The 19,485-nt window shown below is 46.5% G+C and overlaps 1 protein-coding gene across 1 annotated transcript in view; it reads right to left on the bottom strand.

The window, feature by feature from the left end:
* Nucleotides 1-19,485, bottom strand: part of LOC132807104 (zinc finger protein 850-like) — a 45,329-nt gene that overhangs the window by 3,208 nt on the left and 22,636 nt on the right. The window contains exon 2 of the mRNA XM_060821404.1: nt 12,842-14,322. Coding sequence (XP_060677387.1) covers nt 12,842-13,998 — 1,157 coding nt within the window. The 5' untranslated portion in view covers nt 13,999-14,322. The remainder of the gene's footprint in view (nt 1-12,841; nt 14,323-19,485) is intronic.

Here is a 19,485-nt window from a genome sequence, read left to right as displayed (position 1 = left end):
TTCAGGTACGTAATTGTTTGAAGTTTGCATCATGTATAGACAAGGTGGTTAAAAAGACGTTTAATACACTTGCCTTCATTGCTCAGTCCTTCGAGTGTAGGAGTTGAGATGTTATGTTGACATTGAATGAGGCATTGAGGCCGCTTCAGGAGGTCTGTTTCCAGTCCTGCCCACCAATGTAATAGAGAGAATATTATTCAGCTGGAGAGGGTTCCAAAGAGATTTACCAGGATATTGCTAGTTATGGAGGGTTTGAGTCGTAATCAGAGGCAGGAGAGGCCGGAATTTATTTTACTGGAGTGTAGGAGATTGGAAGGTAACCTTAGGCTATAAAATAATGAGGTATGGACCGGGTTAATACTGTCTTTTCCCAAGGACAAGGGTTTCCAAGACTAGGTTTTTATTCTTAAAACTCAAAGGGAGAAATTTTTAAAAGATGTGAGGGACATTTTTTAAGAGGATGATTTGCATATGCAATTAACTTCCTGAAGAAGTGGTGGATAAATGCTGGCCCAGCCAGTTTCAACATTTAAAAGACATCAAAAATTACATGAATAGGAAAACTTTTGTGTGATATGGGCCAACAGCAGGCAGGTGGACTCAGTTTATTTCTGTCTCTCTTTAATTTCCTTTTCTATCCCACGTCTCTAAATTATATTTGCTGTATTTTGTTCCTCTTTTTTTATTTTCCAGTCTCTTTTCTTTCCTGTTTCTCTTCAGAACGCCTGATCCCAGATTTTTCAGGCCATCCACCATTATGCAGCCCATGTATTATTTTGCAGAAGCACCAAAGGCCCACACTGGGGAGAAGCCATTGACCTGCTCTCAGTGCGAGTTGGGATTCGCACACTCCTCCCACCTGCGGAGACACCAGTGAGTTCAGGTGCCAGCGCAGGGGGATTGAAGGAGTGATGGCTGAGTGCCATTATCGACTTGACAATCAACCCAGTTCTGGAGAGTGCTGGGTTTGAATCCCACCGCAGCAGATGGTTCTTGGCGCTACCCCTCTCCCTCCCTCCTTCCCACTCTCCCTCTCCCTCTCCCTCCCTCCTTCCCACTCTCCCTCTCCCTCCTTCATCCCAGTAGAGGCCATCTCATGAGTTATGAACTTGGCTATCAGCCTTTTCATGGCCACCAGAAATGATGAAGCAGTTACACAACACACACTGGAGAGGCATGGTGGGATTGTCTTTCGATTTGCAGAACATGGGGGGCTCTGGATGCTGTGATCCAGGGCAAACGCATGCTCGAGGTCCTACTGCTTAGAGATGGAGCCGGAAGCCAAGCTGCAGACACATTGGGGGTCATTCCTATCTGGATAGAGCCTTCTGATTGGGTAAGTGGACAGGGTCAGGAGGGTGCGAGCGTGGGTCAGGCAGGTAAAGGTGATCTGAGAGAGGGCTGCAGAGGGGAGGAGCTAATTGGCTGGGTAGTAGGAAAAGGAACAACATTTGGGGAGGTTGTCTCTATTCTTGGTAGTTGGTAGCAGGAGGTCAGATGGCATCTGTGTCTGTCTGGTGCCAGGATTCGGGAATCAATGTGCTCAGGGCTGGAGAATTGGGAATGGGAGGTTGCAGTGGGTGTGGTCCAACAATGTCAGGAGGAGACAGCCTCTGCTGAGGGCACAGGAGAAGTTAGAAACTACAAAATCAAAGCAGAACCTCAAAGCATGGTGGTTCATACTGCTGCCTCAAGTGCCAGAGACCCAGGTTCAATTCCACCCTTGTGTGGACTTTGGCACGTTCTCCCCCTTATGTCTACATGGGTTACCTCTGGGTGTTCCAGTTTCCTCCTCCATTCCAAAGATCTGCAGTTTAGGGTAAATCAGCTGTGCTGAAATGTCTAGGGATGTGCAGGTTAGGCTGGGTTGACCATGGGGAGCTGTAGGTAAGTGGTAGGATGTTGTTTGGAAGGTTGGTGTGAATTTGATGGGCCAAATGGCCTGTAGGGATGATATGATTTCACTGCCTTAGCCATTTGTATATTGAGAAATGATTGCCTCAAGTCTGCTATGGGAGGAGTAGGTTCCAGTTCGTGGGACGCTGATACCAGTCCTAGGGAAGGTGGAATTTGTGCTGTCAATTCCCCAACCCACTGCCCCTCCTGTCCATGTACTCTCTCTCCTCACACTCTGCACTTGCCAAATTCTTTCTTCCCATCCGTTCTCTCTCTCTCTCCCCCTCATTTTCTGCACTGCAATCCTCTGCCCCCCCCCCCTCCCTTCTCCAGTCTTCCTCTTTGCCCACACTCTCTGGCCCCCTGTCCATTTTTTCTTTCTTTCCCTACCCTCTGCTCCCCTGTGCATTTTCTCTCTCCCTTCTTTCCTACCAAACTTTTGTCATTCCTCTTTTGACTGTTGTATCAAGGCCTTCTCAGGAAAGAGAGAATGAATGGTGATGGCTCCGCCTGGGTGACAGGAATGGACAAGAAATGACTGATCTTTAAAACTGAGAACAGCTAAAATGATATATTCAGAAACATCGTTAAAATTGAACATGGTTTCAGACTTTTTAAAAAAGCTGCAGACATGTTTGTACAGCTAGGCCACTGTTTAGAACAGACTGTTAGGGTTGAATAGTTTATACCTCGTCGTGTACAATTGGTTCCGACTTTGAGGAAACACAGACGGAGAATTGTCGAGTTCAGAAACAAACCCTTCAGTCCGTTCCGACCAGACATCTTAAATTTATCTGTTGACCCATTTGGCCTATTATCACTGTCAATCATTCCTATATATATAACCATCCAGATGTCTTTTAAATGTTATGATTAAATGAGCTTCTACCACTTCCTGTGGCAGCTTAGTCCATACGTACACCACCCTCTGCAGGTTACCCTTTAAGTCCCTTTTAAATCTTGCCTGTCTCAACCTAAACCTTTGCGCTCGAGTTGTGGACTTCCTCAACCCTGGGGAAAAGATATACAAAGTTGAGCAGCCAGACAAAATTCAAAAGGAATAAAATGTTGAGCCATGAGGGAAAAAAGTTAGCTCCAACCTTTTTGGACACATAAAATGGAATTCAATGTGAGCAAATGCGAGGTTTTGCACTTCGGAAAAAAGAATACAAGCATGGACTGCTTTCTAAATGGTGAGAAAATTCGTAAAGGCAAAGTACAAATTGATCTGGGAGTGCTAGTCGAGGATTCTCTAAAGGTAAACATGCAGGTTGAGTCCGTGATTAAGAAAGCGAATGCAATGTTGTCACATCTCAAGAGGGTTGGAATATAAAAGCACCGTTGTGCTACTGAGACTTTATAAAGCTCTGGTTAGGCCCCATTTGGAGTACTGTGTCCAGTTTTGGTCCCCACACCTCAGGAAGGACATATTGGCACTGGAACGTGTCCAGCAGAGATTCACATGGATGATCCCTGGAATGGTAGGTCTAACATACAAGGAACGGCTGAGGATCCTGGGATTGTATTCATTGGAGTTCAGAAGATTGAATGGAGATCTAATAGAAACTTACAAGATAATACATGGCTTGGAAAGGGTGGACGCTAGGAAATTGTTTCCGTTAGGCGAGGAGACTAGGACCCATGGACACAGCCTTAGAATTAGAGGGGGTAAATTCAGAACAGAAATGCAGAGACATTTCTTCAGCCAGAGAATGGTGGGCCTGTGGAATTCATTGCCACAGAGTGCAGTGGAGACCGGGACGCTAAATGTCTTCAAGGCAGAGATTGATAAATTCTTGATGTCACAAGGAATTAAGGGCTACGGGGAGAATGCGGGTAAGTGGAGTTGAAATGGCCATCAGCCATGATTAAATGGCGGAGTGGACTCGATGGGCCAAATGGCCTCACTTCCACTCCTACGTCTTATGGTCTTAAAATCTGTAACATTAGCATCTCTACAGAGACTAGTGCACACGCTTCTCAGCGGTAGTAAAGACGCTGCTCATGCTCGTCACTGTCCACTGAAATGGCCAGCGACCTCCTTTTGAAGAACCAATGGAGAGACCTGGAGGACCGGAAGGAGCCTGGGTCCTCCTGCCAATCAGAGCTCCCCTAGTGTCTGAATGCGGAAGTTGGACCATGAGTTTTTCTTCTCTCTCTGAATGAAGATTGAGCTTAACTCCAGACTGCAAATTCCTTTCTCAGTCCAACATCTGTGAGTACAGCACTCTCTTTTCTCACTCCCTTTTCCACTTCATTTTCATGCCGGAATTCGATTGTTGACTTGCACAAACTGAAGGGAAAGGGAGTGAATCCAGGGAGGGGACAGACTGGAAAATTTGGTCCTGGCCTGTGTCTTAGTTGGCAAGCTCATGGCAAATGCAGTACTTACGGAATCTCAGGGATGGACAGGAATGGCAGCTTAATGTTCCAGGATACAAATGCTATAGGAAGGATAGAAGTGGGGGAGGAGGGGGTGGGGGAAAGAGAGGAGGGGTAGTGGCGTTTTTGATAAGGGGTAGTGTTACTGCTGTACTTAAGGAGAGTATTGCTGGGAATACATATGGGGAAGCTATTTGGGTGGAACTGAAGAAAGGGATGATCACCTTATTGGATTGTATTATAGACCCCCCCCCCCCCACCCCCACCTTTGTCATTGGGAAATTGAGAAACAAATTTGTCAGGGAATCTCAGTCATCAGAGAATAATAGTGATTGTATCAGGGGATTTTAATTTTCCAAATGTTGACTGGGGCTGCATTGTGTTAAGGGTTTAGATAGAGAGGACTTTGTTAATTAGAATTAGAATCCCTGCTGTGTGGAAACAGGCCCTTTGGACCAACAAGTCCACACCAACCCTCCAAAGAGTAAGCTACCCAGACCCATTCCCCTACATTTACCCCTGATTAATGCACTTACCCTACACATCCCTGAACACTATTGAAAAAGTCTATAGCCTTAACACTTGTCCCCAAACATCTATACCAAATGTAATGCTGAATTACAGAACACATTTGCTGCACAATGGAAAGCAAAGAGAACAGGCTAGGAGGGGTCAGGCCACAAAAGGAGGAACCCAGAATGTGCAGAAGATAAAAGATTAAGTGTATACAAGAACAATTTCTGATTCAATATGTGAATGTACCTACTAGAGAAGGTGCAAAACGTGACCTATTCTTGGGAAATAAGGCAGGGCAGGTGACTGAGGTGTCAGTGGGGGAGCACTTGGGGGTCAGTGACCATAATTCTATTAATTTTAAAATAGTGATGGAAAAGGATAGACCAGATCTAAAGGCCGAGGTTTTGAATTGGAGCGAGGCAACTTTGATGGTATTAGGCAAGAATTTTATGAAAGCTGCTTGGGAAGAGATGTTCGCAGGTAAAGGGATGGCTGGAAAATGGAAGCCTTCAAAATTTAGGTAATGAGAGTTCAGAGACAGTATATTCCTGTTCGGGTGGAAGGAAAGGCTGGTAGGTGTAGGGAGTGATGGATGACTAGAGAAGTTGAGGTTTTGGTTAACAAAAAGGTGGAAGTATATAACAAGTATAGATGAAAGAAATTGAGTGAATCCCTATACTATAAAGGCAATAGGAGCATACTTAAGAGGGAAATCAGGAATGTGAAAAGCGGACATGAGATAGCTTTGGCAAATAGAGTTATGGAGAATCCAAAGGGCTTTTATAAATACATTTAGGATAACTATGGAGAGAATAGGACCTCTCGAAATTCTGCAAGGTGGCCTTTATTTGGAGCTGCAGGAGATGGAGGAGATACTGAGCGAGTATTTTGCATCAGTGTTTACTGTGGAGAAGGGCATGGAAAATATACTGTAGAGCGTGGGGAAATAGATGGTGACATCTTGAAAAATTTTCTTATTATAGAGGAGCAGGTGCTGGATGTCTTGAAACGGGTAAAGGTGGATAAATCCCCAGGACCTGATCAGATGTACCCTAGCACTCTGTGGGAAGCTAGGGAAGTGATTGCTGGGCCCCTTGCTGAGATATTTGTATCATTGATAGTCACAGAAGGGATGCTGGAAGTTTGGATGTTGGTTAACGTGCTACCACGACTGAAGAAAGGTGTAAGGAATTGCCAGGCAACTATAGATCGGTGAGCCTGACATCGGTGGGCAGGTGGAGGGTATCCCGAGGGACAGGATTTACATGTATTTGGACAGGCAAGGATTGATTAGAGATAGTCAGCATGGCTTTGTGCATGGGAAATCATGTTAAGTCTCATTAATTTGATTGCGGGTTTTGAAAGGACAAAGTGAGGACTGCAGATGCTGGAGGTCAGAGTCTTGGTTAGGGTGGTACTGGAAAAGCACAGCAGGTCAAGCTGCATCCGAGGAGCAGGAGAATCAACGTTTCAGGCTTATGAACTTCATTCTTATTCCTGATGAAGGGCTGAAACCTGAAACATTGATTCTCCTGCTCCTCGGATGCGCCTGACCTGCAGTACTTTTCCAGCACAACACTGAGTTTCTTGGAAAAAGTAACAAAGAGCATTGAGAGCAGAGCAGTGGACGTGATCTATTTGGACTTCAGCAAGGTGTTCGACAAGGTTCTCCATGGGACACTAGTTAGCAAGGTTAGATCTCATGAAATACAGGGAGAACTAGCCGTTTGGAAACAGAACTGGCTCAAAGGTAGAAGACAGAGGGTGGTGGTGGAGGGTTGTTTTTCAGTCTGGAGGCCTGTGAACGGTGGAGTGCCACAAGGATTGGTGCTGGGTCCACTACTTTATTGTCATATATAAATGATTTCAATCTGAGCATAAAAGGTACAGTTAGTATATTTGCAGATGACACCAAAATTGGAGGTGCAGTGGACAGTGAAGAAGGTTACCTCAGATTACAACAGGTAACCAGGTGGATCAATGGGCTGAGAAGTGGCAGTTGGAGTTTAATTCAGATAAATGTGAGGTGCTGCATTTTGGGAAAGCAAATCTTAGCAGGACTTGTACACTTCATGGTAAGGTCCTAGGGAGAGTTGCTGAACAGAGACATAGGAGTGCAGGTCAATAGTTAGTTGAAAGTGGAGTCGCAGGTCGAAAGGATAGTGAGGAAGGTATTTGGTATGCTTTCCTTTATTGGTCAGAGTATTGAGTACAGGAGTTGGGAGGTCATGTTGCGGCTGTACAGGACATTGGTTAGGCCGCTTTTGGAATATTGCATGCAATCCTGGTCTCCTTCCTATTGGAAAGATGTTGTGAAACTTGAAAGGGTTCAGAGAAGATTTCCAAGGATGTTGCCAGCATCGGAGGATTTGTGCAAAAGAGAGAGGCTGAACAGGCTGGGGCTGTTTCCCTGGGAGCATCAGAGGCGGAGGGTGACCTTATGGAGGTTTACAAAATCATGAGGGACATGAATAGGATAAATAGACAAAGTCTTTTCCCTGGGTGGGGAGTCCAGAAATAGAGGGAGTAAGTTTAGGATGAGGGAGAAGATTTAAAAGGTACCTCAGGGGCAACCTTTTCACGCAGAGGGTGGTGCGTGTATGGAATGAGCTGCCAGAGGATGTGGTGGAGGCTGGGAAAAGTACAGCATTTAAAAGGCATCTGGATGGGTACATGAATCAGAAGGGTTTAGAGGGCTATGGGCCAAGTCCAGGCAAATGGGACTAGATTAGGTCAGGATAACTATTTGTCATGGTTGAGTTGGACTGAAGGGTGTGTTTCTGTGTTGTATATTTGTGACTCTATGACTCTTCTTCAGGACTCTGAAATTGTTTGTGAAAACCACTTCAGTAATCTGCCAGTTTTAAGACCATAATACACAGGAGCAGAATGAGACCATTTGGCCCATCGAGTCTGCTCCACCAGTCAATCGTGGCTGATAAGTTTCTCCATCCCATTCTGCTGCCTTCTCCTCGTAACCCTTGATCCCCTTACTAAACAAGAACATATCTCTGTCTCAAATGCCCTCAATGACTTGGTCTCCATGACAGGAAGGTAAATTTTAAAAAGATATAAAAGCTTACTTCGGGAGTTTAGCATTCTTCAGTTTTTTTGCTTTTGGTGATAGTTGGAGTGGGAGGAGTGACCGCAAGTACCAGAGGCCTGACGACAAGTTAAATTTTAAAAGATAAAATGGTTTGCCTCGTGTATAGGTGGTGTGCACACTGAGCAGGAGCAGACACGGGACTGCTGGGTAAGTGAGGCTTGCCTGCTGCTGCCTTATCACAATCTTGAAATCTTAGTTCTGACTTCACTATTCTCATTCTCCCGTACACTCAAACTCCAATTTCAGTTCCCATCTCCCTGCTGAAGTGTAAGTGACACTACTCGGGTAGTGTCTCCCACCCATTGTCCTCTTCCAATCAAAAACAAAGGTTCTGTGTGCCAATTGGTAAGGTGACTGGTATCCTTTTCGTTAGTATTTCAGTTGTCTTGTTGGTGATTTAGAACAGTGGGAATGGAGGTGGGGCAGTTGAATGTTCCTCCTGCAGAATGTGGGATGTAAGGGTCACCAGTAGTGTCCCTGTTGACAGCATCTGGGGGACGTGCACCCAACTCCAGCTCCTCAAAAACTGGGGAAGTGGAACTGGAGCTGGTTGAACTTGAGATCATTCAGAAGGCAGAGGGGGTTATTGAGAGGAGTTACAGGGAGGTCGTCACACCTCAGGTAAAAGAAAGGGCAGATGGATTACTGTTAGGGGACAGAAAGGGAACCAGCAGGCAGTGCAGGTATCACCTGTGGCCGTTCCCCTGAACAACAAAGTATACTGTTGGGGGAGATTGCTTACCCTAGTAAGTTATGGGACACAGCTCTCTGGCACAGAGTGTTCCTGTTGCTCAGAAGGGAAGAGGAGTAGAGCATTAGTCACTGGGGACTTCACGGTTAGGTGGACAGATAGGAGGTTCTGTCGGAACAGGAGAGACACATGGTTGGTCTGATGCCTCCCAGGTGCCAGGGTTTGTGATGTCTCTGATCATGTTTTCAGGATCCTTGAGGGGGAGCAGCACAAGTTGTGGTCCACATAGACATCGACCTCATAGGTAAGGAGAGAGATGGGGATTTAAAGCAGAAATTCAGGGAGCTAGGCTTGAAGCTGAGCGCTCAAACAAACAGTTTTTATCTCTGGTTTGTTGCCCAGGCCACATGCCAGCGAAGTGAGGAATACGGAGAGAAGAGTTGAACACATGGCTACAGGGATGGTGCAGGAGGGAGAGTTTTGGATTCCTGGAGAATTGGGGCTCTTTCTGGAGTAGGTGGGACCTCGACAAACAGGATGGTCTTCACCTGAACCTGAGGGGCACCGATATCCTGGGATAAGGGGGGAATATTTGCTAATGCTCTTTGGCTGCGTTTAAACTAATTCAGCAGGGGGGTGGGAACCGAAACTGTAGTTTGAGTGTGCGGGAGGATGAGAGCAGTGAAGTCAGAACTAAGATTTCAAGATTGTGATAAGGCAGCGGCAGGCAAGAAATTAGTTTGAAATGTGTCTATGTCAATATCAGGAGCATCTGGAATTAGGTGGGTGAACTTGCAGCATAGGTTGGTACCTGGGATTTCAATGTTATGGCCATTTTAGAGACATCGGTAGAGTAGGGACAGGAATGGTTTTAGCAAGTTAGAGTCATAGAGATGTACAGCATGGAAACAGACCCTTCGGTCCAACCCATCCATGCGGACCAAATATCCCAATCCAATCTAGTCCCACCTGCCAGCACCCGGCCCCATATCCCTCCAAACTCTTTCTATTCATATACCCATCCAAATGCTCTCAAACGTTGCAATTGTACCAGCCTCCACCACATCCTCTGGCAGCTCATTCCGTACACGTACCACCCTCTGCGTGAAAAAGTTGCCCCTTTGGTCTCTTTTATATCTTTCCCCTCTCACCCTAAACCTATGCCCTCTAGTTCTGGACTCCCCGACCCCAGGGAAAAGATTTTGTCTATTTATCCTATCCATGCCCCTCATAATTTTTTAAATATCTATAAGGTCACCCCTCATGTTGTGGCCATCACAGAAACGTGGATAGAGGAGGGACAGGAATGGTTGTTGGAGGTTCCTGATTACAGATGTTTCAGTAAGATTAGGGAGGGTGTGGCATTGCTAATTAGAAATGGTATAATGGCTGCAGAAAGTCAGTTCGAGGGGGATCTGCCTTTGGAGGTAGTATGGGCTGAAGTCAGAAATAGGAAAGGAGCAGTCACCTTGTTGGGTGTTTACTACAGGCCCCCCCAACAGCAGCAGAGATGTGGAGAAACAGATTGGGAAACAGATTTTGGGAAGGTGCAGAAGCCACAGGGAAGATTTCAACTTCCCAAATATTGATTGGAAGCTCTTTAGATCAAGTAGATTGGACGGGGCGGTGTTTGTGCAGTGTGTCCAGGAAGCTTTTCAAACTCAGTATGTAGATTGTCTGACCTTTCACCCCATTCTCCCTTCCTCCTCCCTTCCTCCACATTCTTCCTACTCCATTTCTCCCCCTCTTCCTTTTTCCCCACTCTTTCTCCACATTCTTCCTTCTTCCTACTCCCCCATTCTTACTCCCCATTCTTCCTGCTTCCTCCCCACCATTCTCTCCATTCTTCCTTTGCTCCCCATTCTTCCTCCTTCCCTTTCTCCCCATTCATCCTTCCTCCCTTTCTCCCCATTCTCCCTTCTCTCGCCCCCCTTTCTCCCCATTCTTCCTTCTTCCTCCCCTCGTTCACCCCATTCTCCCTTCTCCCTCCCCCCTTTCTCCCTTCTCACTCCGCCATTTCTCCCCATTCTTCCTCCCTTTCTCCCCATTCTTCCTCCCTTTCTCCCCATTCTTCCTTCTTCCTCCCCCATTCTTTCTCCCCATTCTTCCTTCTCCTTTTCTCCCCATTTTTTCTCCTCCCTTTCTCCCCATTCTCCCTCCCCCCCTTTCCCCCATTCTTCCTTCTCCCTCCCTTTCTCCCCATTCTCCCTTCTCCCCTCCTTTCTCCACATTCTTCCTCCTCCCTTTCTCTCCATTCTTCCTTCTTCCTCCCCTCTTCCTCCCCATTCTCCCTTCCTCATCCCTTTCTCCCCATTCTCCCAACCCCCTTTCTCCCCATTTTGCCTTCTCCCTCCCCGCTTTCTCCACATTCTTCCTCCTCCCTTTCACCCCATTCTCCCTTCTCCCTCCCTTTCTCTCCATTCTTCCTTCTTCCTTCATTTCTCCCCATTCTCCCTTCTCCCTCCCATTCTCCCCATTCTTCCTCCCCCCTTTCTCCCATTTTCCCTCCCCCCTTTCTCCCCATTTTCCATTCTCCCTCCCCCCTTTCTTCCCATTCTCCCTTCTCCTTCCACTCTTTCCCCCCATTCTCCCTCCCCCCCTTTCTCCCCATACTCCCTCCCCCCTTTCCCCCTCCCCCCTTTCCCCCTCCCCTCTTTCTCCCCATTCTTCCTTCCCCCCTTTCTTCCCATTCTTCCTTCTCCCTCCCCCCTCCCCATTCTTCCTCCTCCCTTTCTCTCCATTCTTCCTTCTTCCTCCCTTTCACCCCATTCTCCCTTCCCCCTCCCTTTCTCCCCATTCTCCCTACCCCTTTTCTCCCCATTTTCCCTTCTCATTCCTCTCTTTCTCCACATTCTTCCTTTTTCCTCCCTTTCTTCCTTTTTCCTCCTCCCTATCTCCCCATTCTTCCTTCTCCCTCCTCTGTTTCTCCCCATTCTCCCCCTTTCTCCCCATTCTCTCCATCTCACCCCCCATCTGCAATAGCTCAACCCCTACAACTCTGACAACATTCTTGAGAAGGTTCAGAAAAGATTTACAAGTTTCACAACAATCTTCCGATAGGAAGACCAGAACTGCATGCAGCATTCCAACAGTCCTAACCAATGCTCTGACCATAAAAGGAAAGCATGCCAAATGCCGCCTTCACTATCCTATCTACCTGCGACTCCACTTTCAAGGAATTATGAATCTGCACTCAAAGGTCTCTTTATTCAACAACACTCCCTGGGACCTTACCATTAAGTGTCTAAGTCCTGCTTTTCCAAAAAGCAGCACCTTGCATTTATCCAAATTAAACTCCATCTGCCTATCCTCAGCCCATTGGCCCCTCGATCCAGATTCTGTTATACTTATTTGCTGTCTATTACGCCTCCAATTTTGGTGTCATCTGCAAACTTGCTAACTAACACTTCCTGGTAGAAACGTAGAGGAGCCAGCATCGATCCTTGTGGCACACCACTGGTCCCAGGCCTCCAGTCTGAAAAGTTATTCTCCACCACTACCCTCGGTCTCCTACCTTACATTAGCAGATACATTCAAATTTTGCTCCAAAAGCACACAGTCTGCAGTCGGTCAAGGCACGCAATATTTTATAAATTCCTACTTTGGAAATAGAACCAGTCTGACTCAAGATTGGCATACAGATAGTCTCTGACCTCAACTTCAATGCATTGTGTGAGCTGAAATGTCACCTTAAGTTACTTCGAGAATGTGACTTAAAACTATTAATGAACCTAAACCAGCAACCCATTCTAAAAGATGAAAGATGTAACAGCAATGTAGATTTGTTCAATATACTATTTCAGTTGCATGACACTGTAATCTTTTGCTACAAATTCTGTCCGATAATCCTGCTCCAGAAACGACTCCTTCCAAATAAACCTGTTGGACTATAACCCAGTGTTGTGTGGTTTTTAAACTTTGTTTCTAGTGAGTACAGCCCACATCTCCTGCTGCTGTCATTCCCTACTAACTGTTCATTCCCTGCTCCTTCTGATATACGCCATTGGAAACTTGTTGGATGTTAAAAGAAATGAGAAGCATGAAAACAAAAACCTGCTGGAGCTCACAGATTTCAATGAGAGTCCAAGTCCGGCGGTAAGTTTAAGTAACCTTTATTGCTACCCCAACTTTGTTACAGCTTCAGATCTTCCCTGCAAACCCGGGAGTCCCCAGAGCTGGGTTGATAGGCCTGTCGATAATAGCACTTGCCCCTTCAATCCCCCTGCAATGGCACATGAACTTGCTGGTGCCTCTGCAGGCAGGAGGAACGGGTGAAGCCCTTCCCACACTGAGAGCAGGTGAATGGCTTCTCCCCGGTGTGGACCCGCTGGTGGGTCAGCATGTTGGAAGAATTGATGAATCCCTTCCCACATGCAGAACAGGTAAACGGCCTCTCCCCTTTGTGGACCCACTCGTGCTTTCGTAAATTGCCCACATGACTGAACCCCTTCCCGCACACGGAGCAGGTGAATGGCCTCTCCCCCGTGTGGACCCGCTGGTGGATCCGCAGGTCATCCACAAGACTGAAGGCCTTCCCGCATTCTGGGCAGGTGAATGGCCTCTCCCCCGTGTGGACCAGCTGGTGCCTCTGCAGGATGCCCCCATGACTGAAGGCCTTCCCGCACACGGAGCAGGTGAATGGCCTCTCCCCTGTGTGGACTCGCTGGTGGATCCGCAAGTTCTTGACGTAACGGAACCCTTTCCCACACTTGGGGCAGGTGAACGGCCTCTCCCCTGTGTGGACCCGCTGGTGGGTCTGCAAGTTACTGACATAACGGAAGGCCTTCCCGCACTTGGGGCAAGTGAACGGCCTCTCTCCAGCGTGGACCCGCTGGTGCCTCTGCAGGTCGCCCTCACGACCGAAGGCCTTCCCGCACTCTGGGCAGGTGAGTTGCCTCTCCCCCGTGTGGACCTGCTCATGATTCTGCAGGTCGCTCACCTGACTGAACCCCTGACCGCATTCAGAGCACCTGAAGGGCCTCTCCCTCGTGTGGACCCGCTCATGCTTCCGCAAGTTGCCTGTACGATGGAAAGCCTTCCCGCACTCGGAGCAAGTGAATGGCCTCTCCCCGGTGTGGATCCGCTGGTGGATCAGCAGTGCAGATGAATCTGCGAACCCCTTCCTGCACATCGAGCACATGAACGGCTTCTCTCCCGTGTGGACCCGCTGGTGCGCCCGCAGGTTGGAAGAATTCCCGAACCCCTTCCCGCACACTGAGCAGGTGAATGGCTTCTCCCCCGTGTGAACGCGCTGGTGTGTCTGCAGCTGAGACAACTGAGTGAATCCTTTCCCGCAACAGTGGCAGATGAATGGCCTCTCTCCAGTGTGAATACGTCTGTGGATTTCCAGCACCGAGGGGGAAGGGAATCCTTTCCCACAGTCCCCACATTTCCACGGTTTCCCCATGGGGAGAGCTTTCCCTTGTGTCGCTCTGTGTTGGAAATTACAGGCAGAGCGGGTACACAGTCTCTCCCCACTGAGTCCTGAGACTTTGATTCTCCCAAGCTGAGGAAATGGTGTGAAGCACTTTCCACAGTCAGCGCACTGGATCTCCCTCACTCAGGTGTCTCAGTATTCTTCCTGCCACACCAGTGTCCAAAATCTCTCAAGCAGCCAAAAGCAAACATTTCTTCTCAATTTGAATGGCTGCTGATATTCAAGTCCCAATGAATCAAGGAACTCTACCAGAAGTTGATGTATCAATTGCTTTCAAATTTTTTCCACGTCTTCCTGCAAAACTAAATTCACAAAATAAGTGATCACTGTCAGTACAGTTAAATTAACATAATATAGGTGGCAATTCCTGCAGTTTGACAGATGTCTGCTGATCACCCATTATCCAGGACATAGAAGCCTGAAAACCATCATGCAGCCAGCTAGCCTTAAGTGTGTATGGAGGAAAACTTCATTTAAGGGACAATGACTTAGAACAAGCTGCCTGTGAAGGTGGTGGAAATGGAGCTGAATTAAGGACGTGATAATGAAATGTCAAGGCTACTTGCAGAAAGAAAGCCAGTAAAGTTGCTGAATGAGTAAATGGAGGATGGGCTGCAGGGAAATAGTGAGGAAAGAGATTAATCTGAGACTAGTACAGTTGGGAAAGGGAGTGAGTCAAATAGTCAGGGCAGGATGGAATAAAGCAGAGAACAAGGTGGGACTGATAAACTGCATTTACTTCAATGCAAGAGGCCGAACAGGGAAGGCAGATGAAATCAAGGCATGGTGAGCAACATGGGACTGGGATATCTTAGCAATTACAGAAACATGGCTCAGGGATGGGCAGGACTGGCAGATTAATGATCCAGGATAGCAAATGCTATAGGAAAGATAGAAAGGGAGGCAAAAGAGGAGGGGGGAAGTGGTATTTTTCATAAGGGATAGCATTACAGCTGTGCTGAGGGAGGATATTCCCAGAAATACAGCTGGGGAAGTTATTTGGGTGGAACTGAGAAATAAGAAAGGGATGATCACCTTATTGGGATTTATTATAGACCCCTAATAGTCAGAGGGAGATTGAGAAACAAACAAGTAAGGAGATCTCAGCTATCTCGAAGAATAATAGGGTAATTATGGTAGGGGATCTTAACTTTCCAAACATCGACTGGGACTGCCATACTGTTAAGGGTTTAAATGGAGAGGAATTTCTTAAGTGCGTACAAGACAATTTTCTGATTCAGTACGTGAAAGTACCTACTGGAGAAGGTGCAAAACTCGACCTACTCTTGGGAAATAAGGCAGGGCAGGTGACTGAGGTGTCAGTGGGGGAGCACTTTGGGGCTAGCAACCATAATTCTATTAGATTTAAAATGATGGAAAAGGATAGACCAGATCTAATTGCTGAAGTTCTAAATTGGAGAAAGGCCAATTTTGACGGTATTAGACTAGAACATTCGAAAGTTGATTGGGGGCAGATGTTCGCAGGTAAAGGGACGGCTGAAAAATGGGAAGCCTTCAGAAATGAGATAACAAGAATCCAAAGAAAGTATATTTCTGTCAGGGTGAAAGGAAAGGCTGGTAGATGTAGGGAATGCTGGATGAATGAAGAAATTGAGGGTTTGGTTAAGAAAAAGAAGGAAGCATATGTCAGGTACAGACAGGATAGATCGAGTGATTTCTTAGAGTATAAGGAAAGTAGGAGTATACTTAAGAGGGAAATCAGGAGGGCAAAAAGGGGACGTGAGATAGCTTTGGCAAATAGAATTAAGGAGAATCCAAAGAGTTTTTACAAATACATTAAGGACAAAAGGGTAACTAGGGAGAGGATAGGGCTCCTCAAAGATCAGAGCTGAAAATGTGTTGCTGGTTAAAGCACAGCAGGTCAGGCAGCATCCAAGGAACAGGAAATTCGACGTTTCGGGCCAGAGCCCTTCATCAAAGATCAGCAAGGCAGCCTTTGTGTGGAGCTGCAGAAAATGGGGGAGATACTAAATAAGTATTTTGCACCAGTATTTACTGTGGAAAAGGATATGGAAGATATAGACTGTAGGGAAATACATGGTGATATCTTGCAAAATGTCCACATTACAGGAGGAGGTAGCGCTGGACGTCTTGAAACGGGTAAAAAGTGGATAGATCCCCAGGACCTGATCAGTGTAGAGTTATAGAGTCATAGAAGCTAAAAAAAATGATTACTGGGCCTCTTGCTGAGATATTTGATAGTCACAGGTGAGGTGCCAGAAGACTGGAGGTTGACTAAAGTGGTGCTACTGTTTAAAAGGGTGGTAAGGACAAGCCAGGGAACTATAGACCAGTGAGCCTGACGTCAGTGGTGGGCAAGTTGTTGGGAGGGAATCCTGTGGGACAGGATGTACATGTATTTGGAAAGGCAAGGACTGATTAGGGATAGTCAACATGGCTTTGTTCATGGGAAATCATGTCTCACAAACTTGATTGAATGTTTTGAGTAATTAACAAAGAACTGATGAGGGCAAAACGGTAGATGTGATCTAGATGGACTTCAGTAAGGTGTTCGACAAGGTTCCCATGGGAGATTGATTAGCAAGGTTAGATCTCACGGAATACAAGGAGAACTAGCCATTTGGACACAGAACTGGCTCAAAGGTAGAAGACAGAGGGTGGTGGTGGAGGGTCGTTTTTCAGACTGGAGGTCTGTGACCAGTGGAGTGTCACAAGGATCAGTGCTGGGTCCCCTACTTTTTGTCATTTACATAAATGATTTGGACGCGAGCATAAGAGATACAGTTAGTATGTTTGCAGATGACATCAAAATTGGAGGTGTAGTAGACAGCGAAGAGGGTTGCCTCAAATTACAACAGGATCTTGACCAGATGGGCCAATGGGCTGAGAAGTGGCAAATGGAGTTGAATTCAGATAAATGCGAGGTGCGGCATTTTGGGAAAGCAAATCTTAGCAGGACTTAATGGTAAGGCCCCAGAGTATGCTGCTGAATGAAGAGACCTTGGAGTGCAGATTCATAGCTCCTTGAAAGTGGATAGTGAAGGCGTTTTGTATGCTTTCCTTTATTGGTCAGAGTATTGAGTACAGGTGGTCATATTGTGGCTGTACAGAATAGTGGTTAGGCCACTGTTGGAATATTGCGTGCAATTCTGGTCTCCTTCCTTTAGGAAAAGTTGTTGTGAAACTTGAAATGGTTCAGTAAAGATTTACAAATATGTTGCCAGGGTTGGATGATTTGAGCTATAGGGAGATGATGACTAGACTGGGACTGTTTTCCCTGGAGGGTCGGAGGCTGAGATGTGACCTTATAGAGGTTTACAATATCATGAGGGGCATGGATAGGGTAAATGGGCAAAGTCCATTTGGGGTCTCCCCTGGGGTCGGGGAGTCCAGAATTGGGGACATCGGTTTAGGGTGAGAGGGGAAAGATATAAAAGAGACCTAAGGGGCCATTTTTTCACACAGAGGGTGGTACGTGTATGGAATGAGCTGCCAGAGGATGTGGGAGGCTGGTACAATTGCAACATTTAAGAGGCGTTTGGATGGGTATATGAATAGGAAGGGTTTGGAGGGATATGTGCCAGGTGCTGGCAGGTGAGTCGAGATTGGGTTGGGATATCTGGTCAACGTGGACGGGTTGGACCGAAGGGTGTTTCCATGCTGTACATCTCTATGACTCTGTGTTGGGTAGGCTAGAGATTATGTAGTTGGACAAATCCCCAGGACTGAATAGGATCTATCCCAGGTTGTGAGGGAGGAGAGAGGAGAAATAGCTGGGGCCCTGACAGATATCTTTGTAGCATCCTAAAAAACAGGTGAGGTGCCGGAGGACTGGAAGTTTGTTCATGTGGTCCCCTGTACAAGAAGACAGTAGGGATATTCTGGCTAACTACAGACCAGTGAGCCTGCCATCAGTGGTGGGAAAGTTGCTGGAGAAGGTACTGAGGGATTAAAATCTATTCATATTTGGAAAAAACGGGCTGCTCGGTGATAGGCAACATGGTTTTGTGTGGGGGAGATCGTACCTTACCAACTTAGAGTTCTTTGAGGAAGTGACCAAGTTGATAGAAGGACGGACGGACGGATGGTGGATGTTGTATTCATGGACTTTAGTAAAACGTTTGATAATGTTCCCCACGGTAAACTAATGGACAAAGTGAAGTCACATGGTGTGCAGGGTGTTCTAGCTAGGTGGATATAGAACTGGTTGAGCAACAGGAGACAGAAGCTGAAGGGAGTTTCTCGAAATGGAGAAAGGTGACCAGTGGTGTTCCATAGCGATCAGTGTTGGGGCCACTGTTGTTTGTTATATGCATAAGTGATCTGGAAGAGGGCACTGTTGGTATGATCAGCAAGTTTGCAGATGACACGAAGATTGGTGGAGTAGCAGAAAGCAAAGGAGACTGTCAAAGAATACAGGAGAGTATAGGTAGACTGGAGAGTTGAGCAGAGAAGTGGCAGATGGAGTTCAATCCAGGAAAATGTGAGGTGATGCATTTTGGGAAGTCTAATTCTAAAGCGAATTATACAGTAAATGGAATAGCCTTGAGAAAGGTTGATGAGCAGAGAGATCTGGGAGTTCAGGTCCATTGTACCTGAAGGTTGCTGCATAGAATGGTCAAGAAGGTATATGGTACGCTTGCCTTCATTGGACAGGGTATTGAGTATAAGAGCTGGCAGATCATGTTAAAATTCTACAAGACATTGGTTTGGCCGCGTATCAAATAATGCGTACAGTTCTGATTGTCACATTACCTAAAGGATTTGGGCACTTTGGAGAGGGTGCAGAGAAGGTTTACGAGGGTGTTGCCTGGTATGGAAGGCTTTAGCTATGAGGACAGGTTGAGTAGGTTAGGATTGTTTTCATTAGAAAAATGGTGATTGAGGGGGGACCTGATTGAAGTCTACAAAGTCATGAAGGGTATAGACAGGATGGATAGAGACAAACTTTTTCCCAGGGTGAAGGATTCAACAACGAGAGGTCACGCTTTCAAGGTGAGATGTGAAAGGTTTGAGGGGGAATACACGTAGCAAGTACTTTACACAGAGGGTGGTAGGTGCCTGGAATGTGTTGTCAGCAGAGGTAGTAGAGCCAGGCAAGGTAGATTCATTTAAGATGCATCTGAACAGATGCTTAGGATTTGGGCAACAGGTTTAGACAGTGGATTTGAATCAGCTCAGGCTTGGAGGGCCAAAGGCCTGTTCCTGGGCTGTAAATTTTCTTTGTTTATACAGAATACTGAAAGGCCTGGACAGACTGGACATTGGCAAGATGTTTCAGTTGGTAACAGAAACTAGGACCAGAGGACAAACCCTTAGACTAAAGGAAATACCTTTTAGAACAGATAAGGAGAAACTTCTTCAGCTAGAGAGCAGCGAATGTATGGAATTCATTGACATAAAAGGCTGTGGAGGCCACGGTGTGGTAGATACAAGTACAGTTACAATGGTTAAACGACATTTGGATGGGTACAT

The sequence above is a fragment of the Hemiscyllium ocellatum genome (assembly GCF_020745735.1).
Source record: "Hemiscyllium ocellatum isolate sHemOce1 chromosome 27 unlocalized genomic scaffold, sHemOce1.pat.X.cur. SUPER_27_unloc_1, whole genome shotgun sequence".
NCBI classification, from domain to species: Eukaryota; Metazoa; Chordata; class Chondrichthyes; order Orectolobiformes; family Hemiscylliidae; genus Hemiscyllium; species Hemiscyllium ocellatum.
Note: the sequence above shows the minus strand (reverse complement) of the source record. Positions and strands in the feature narration are given on the sequence as shown.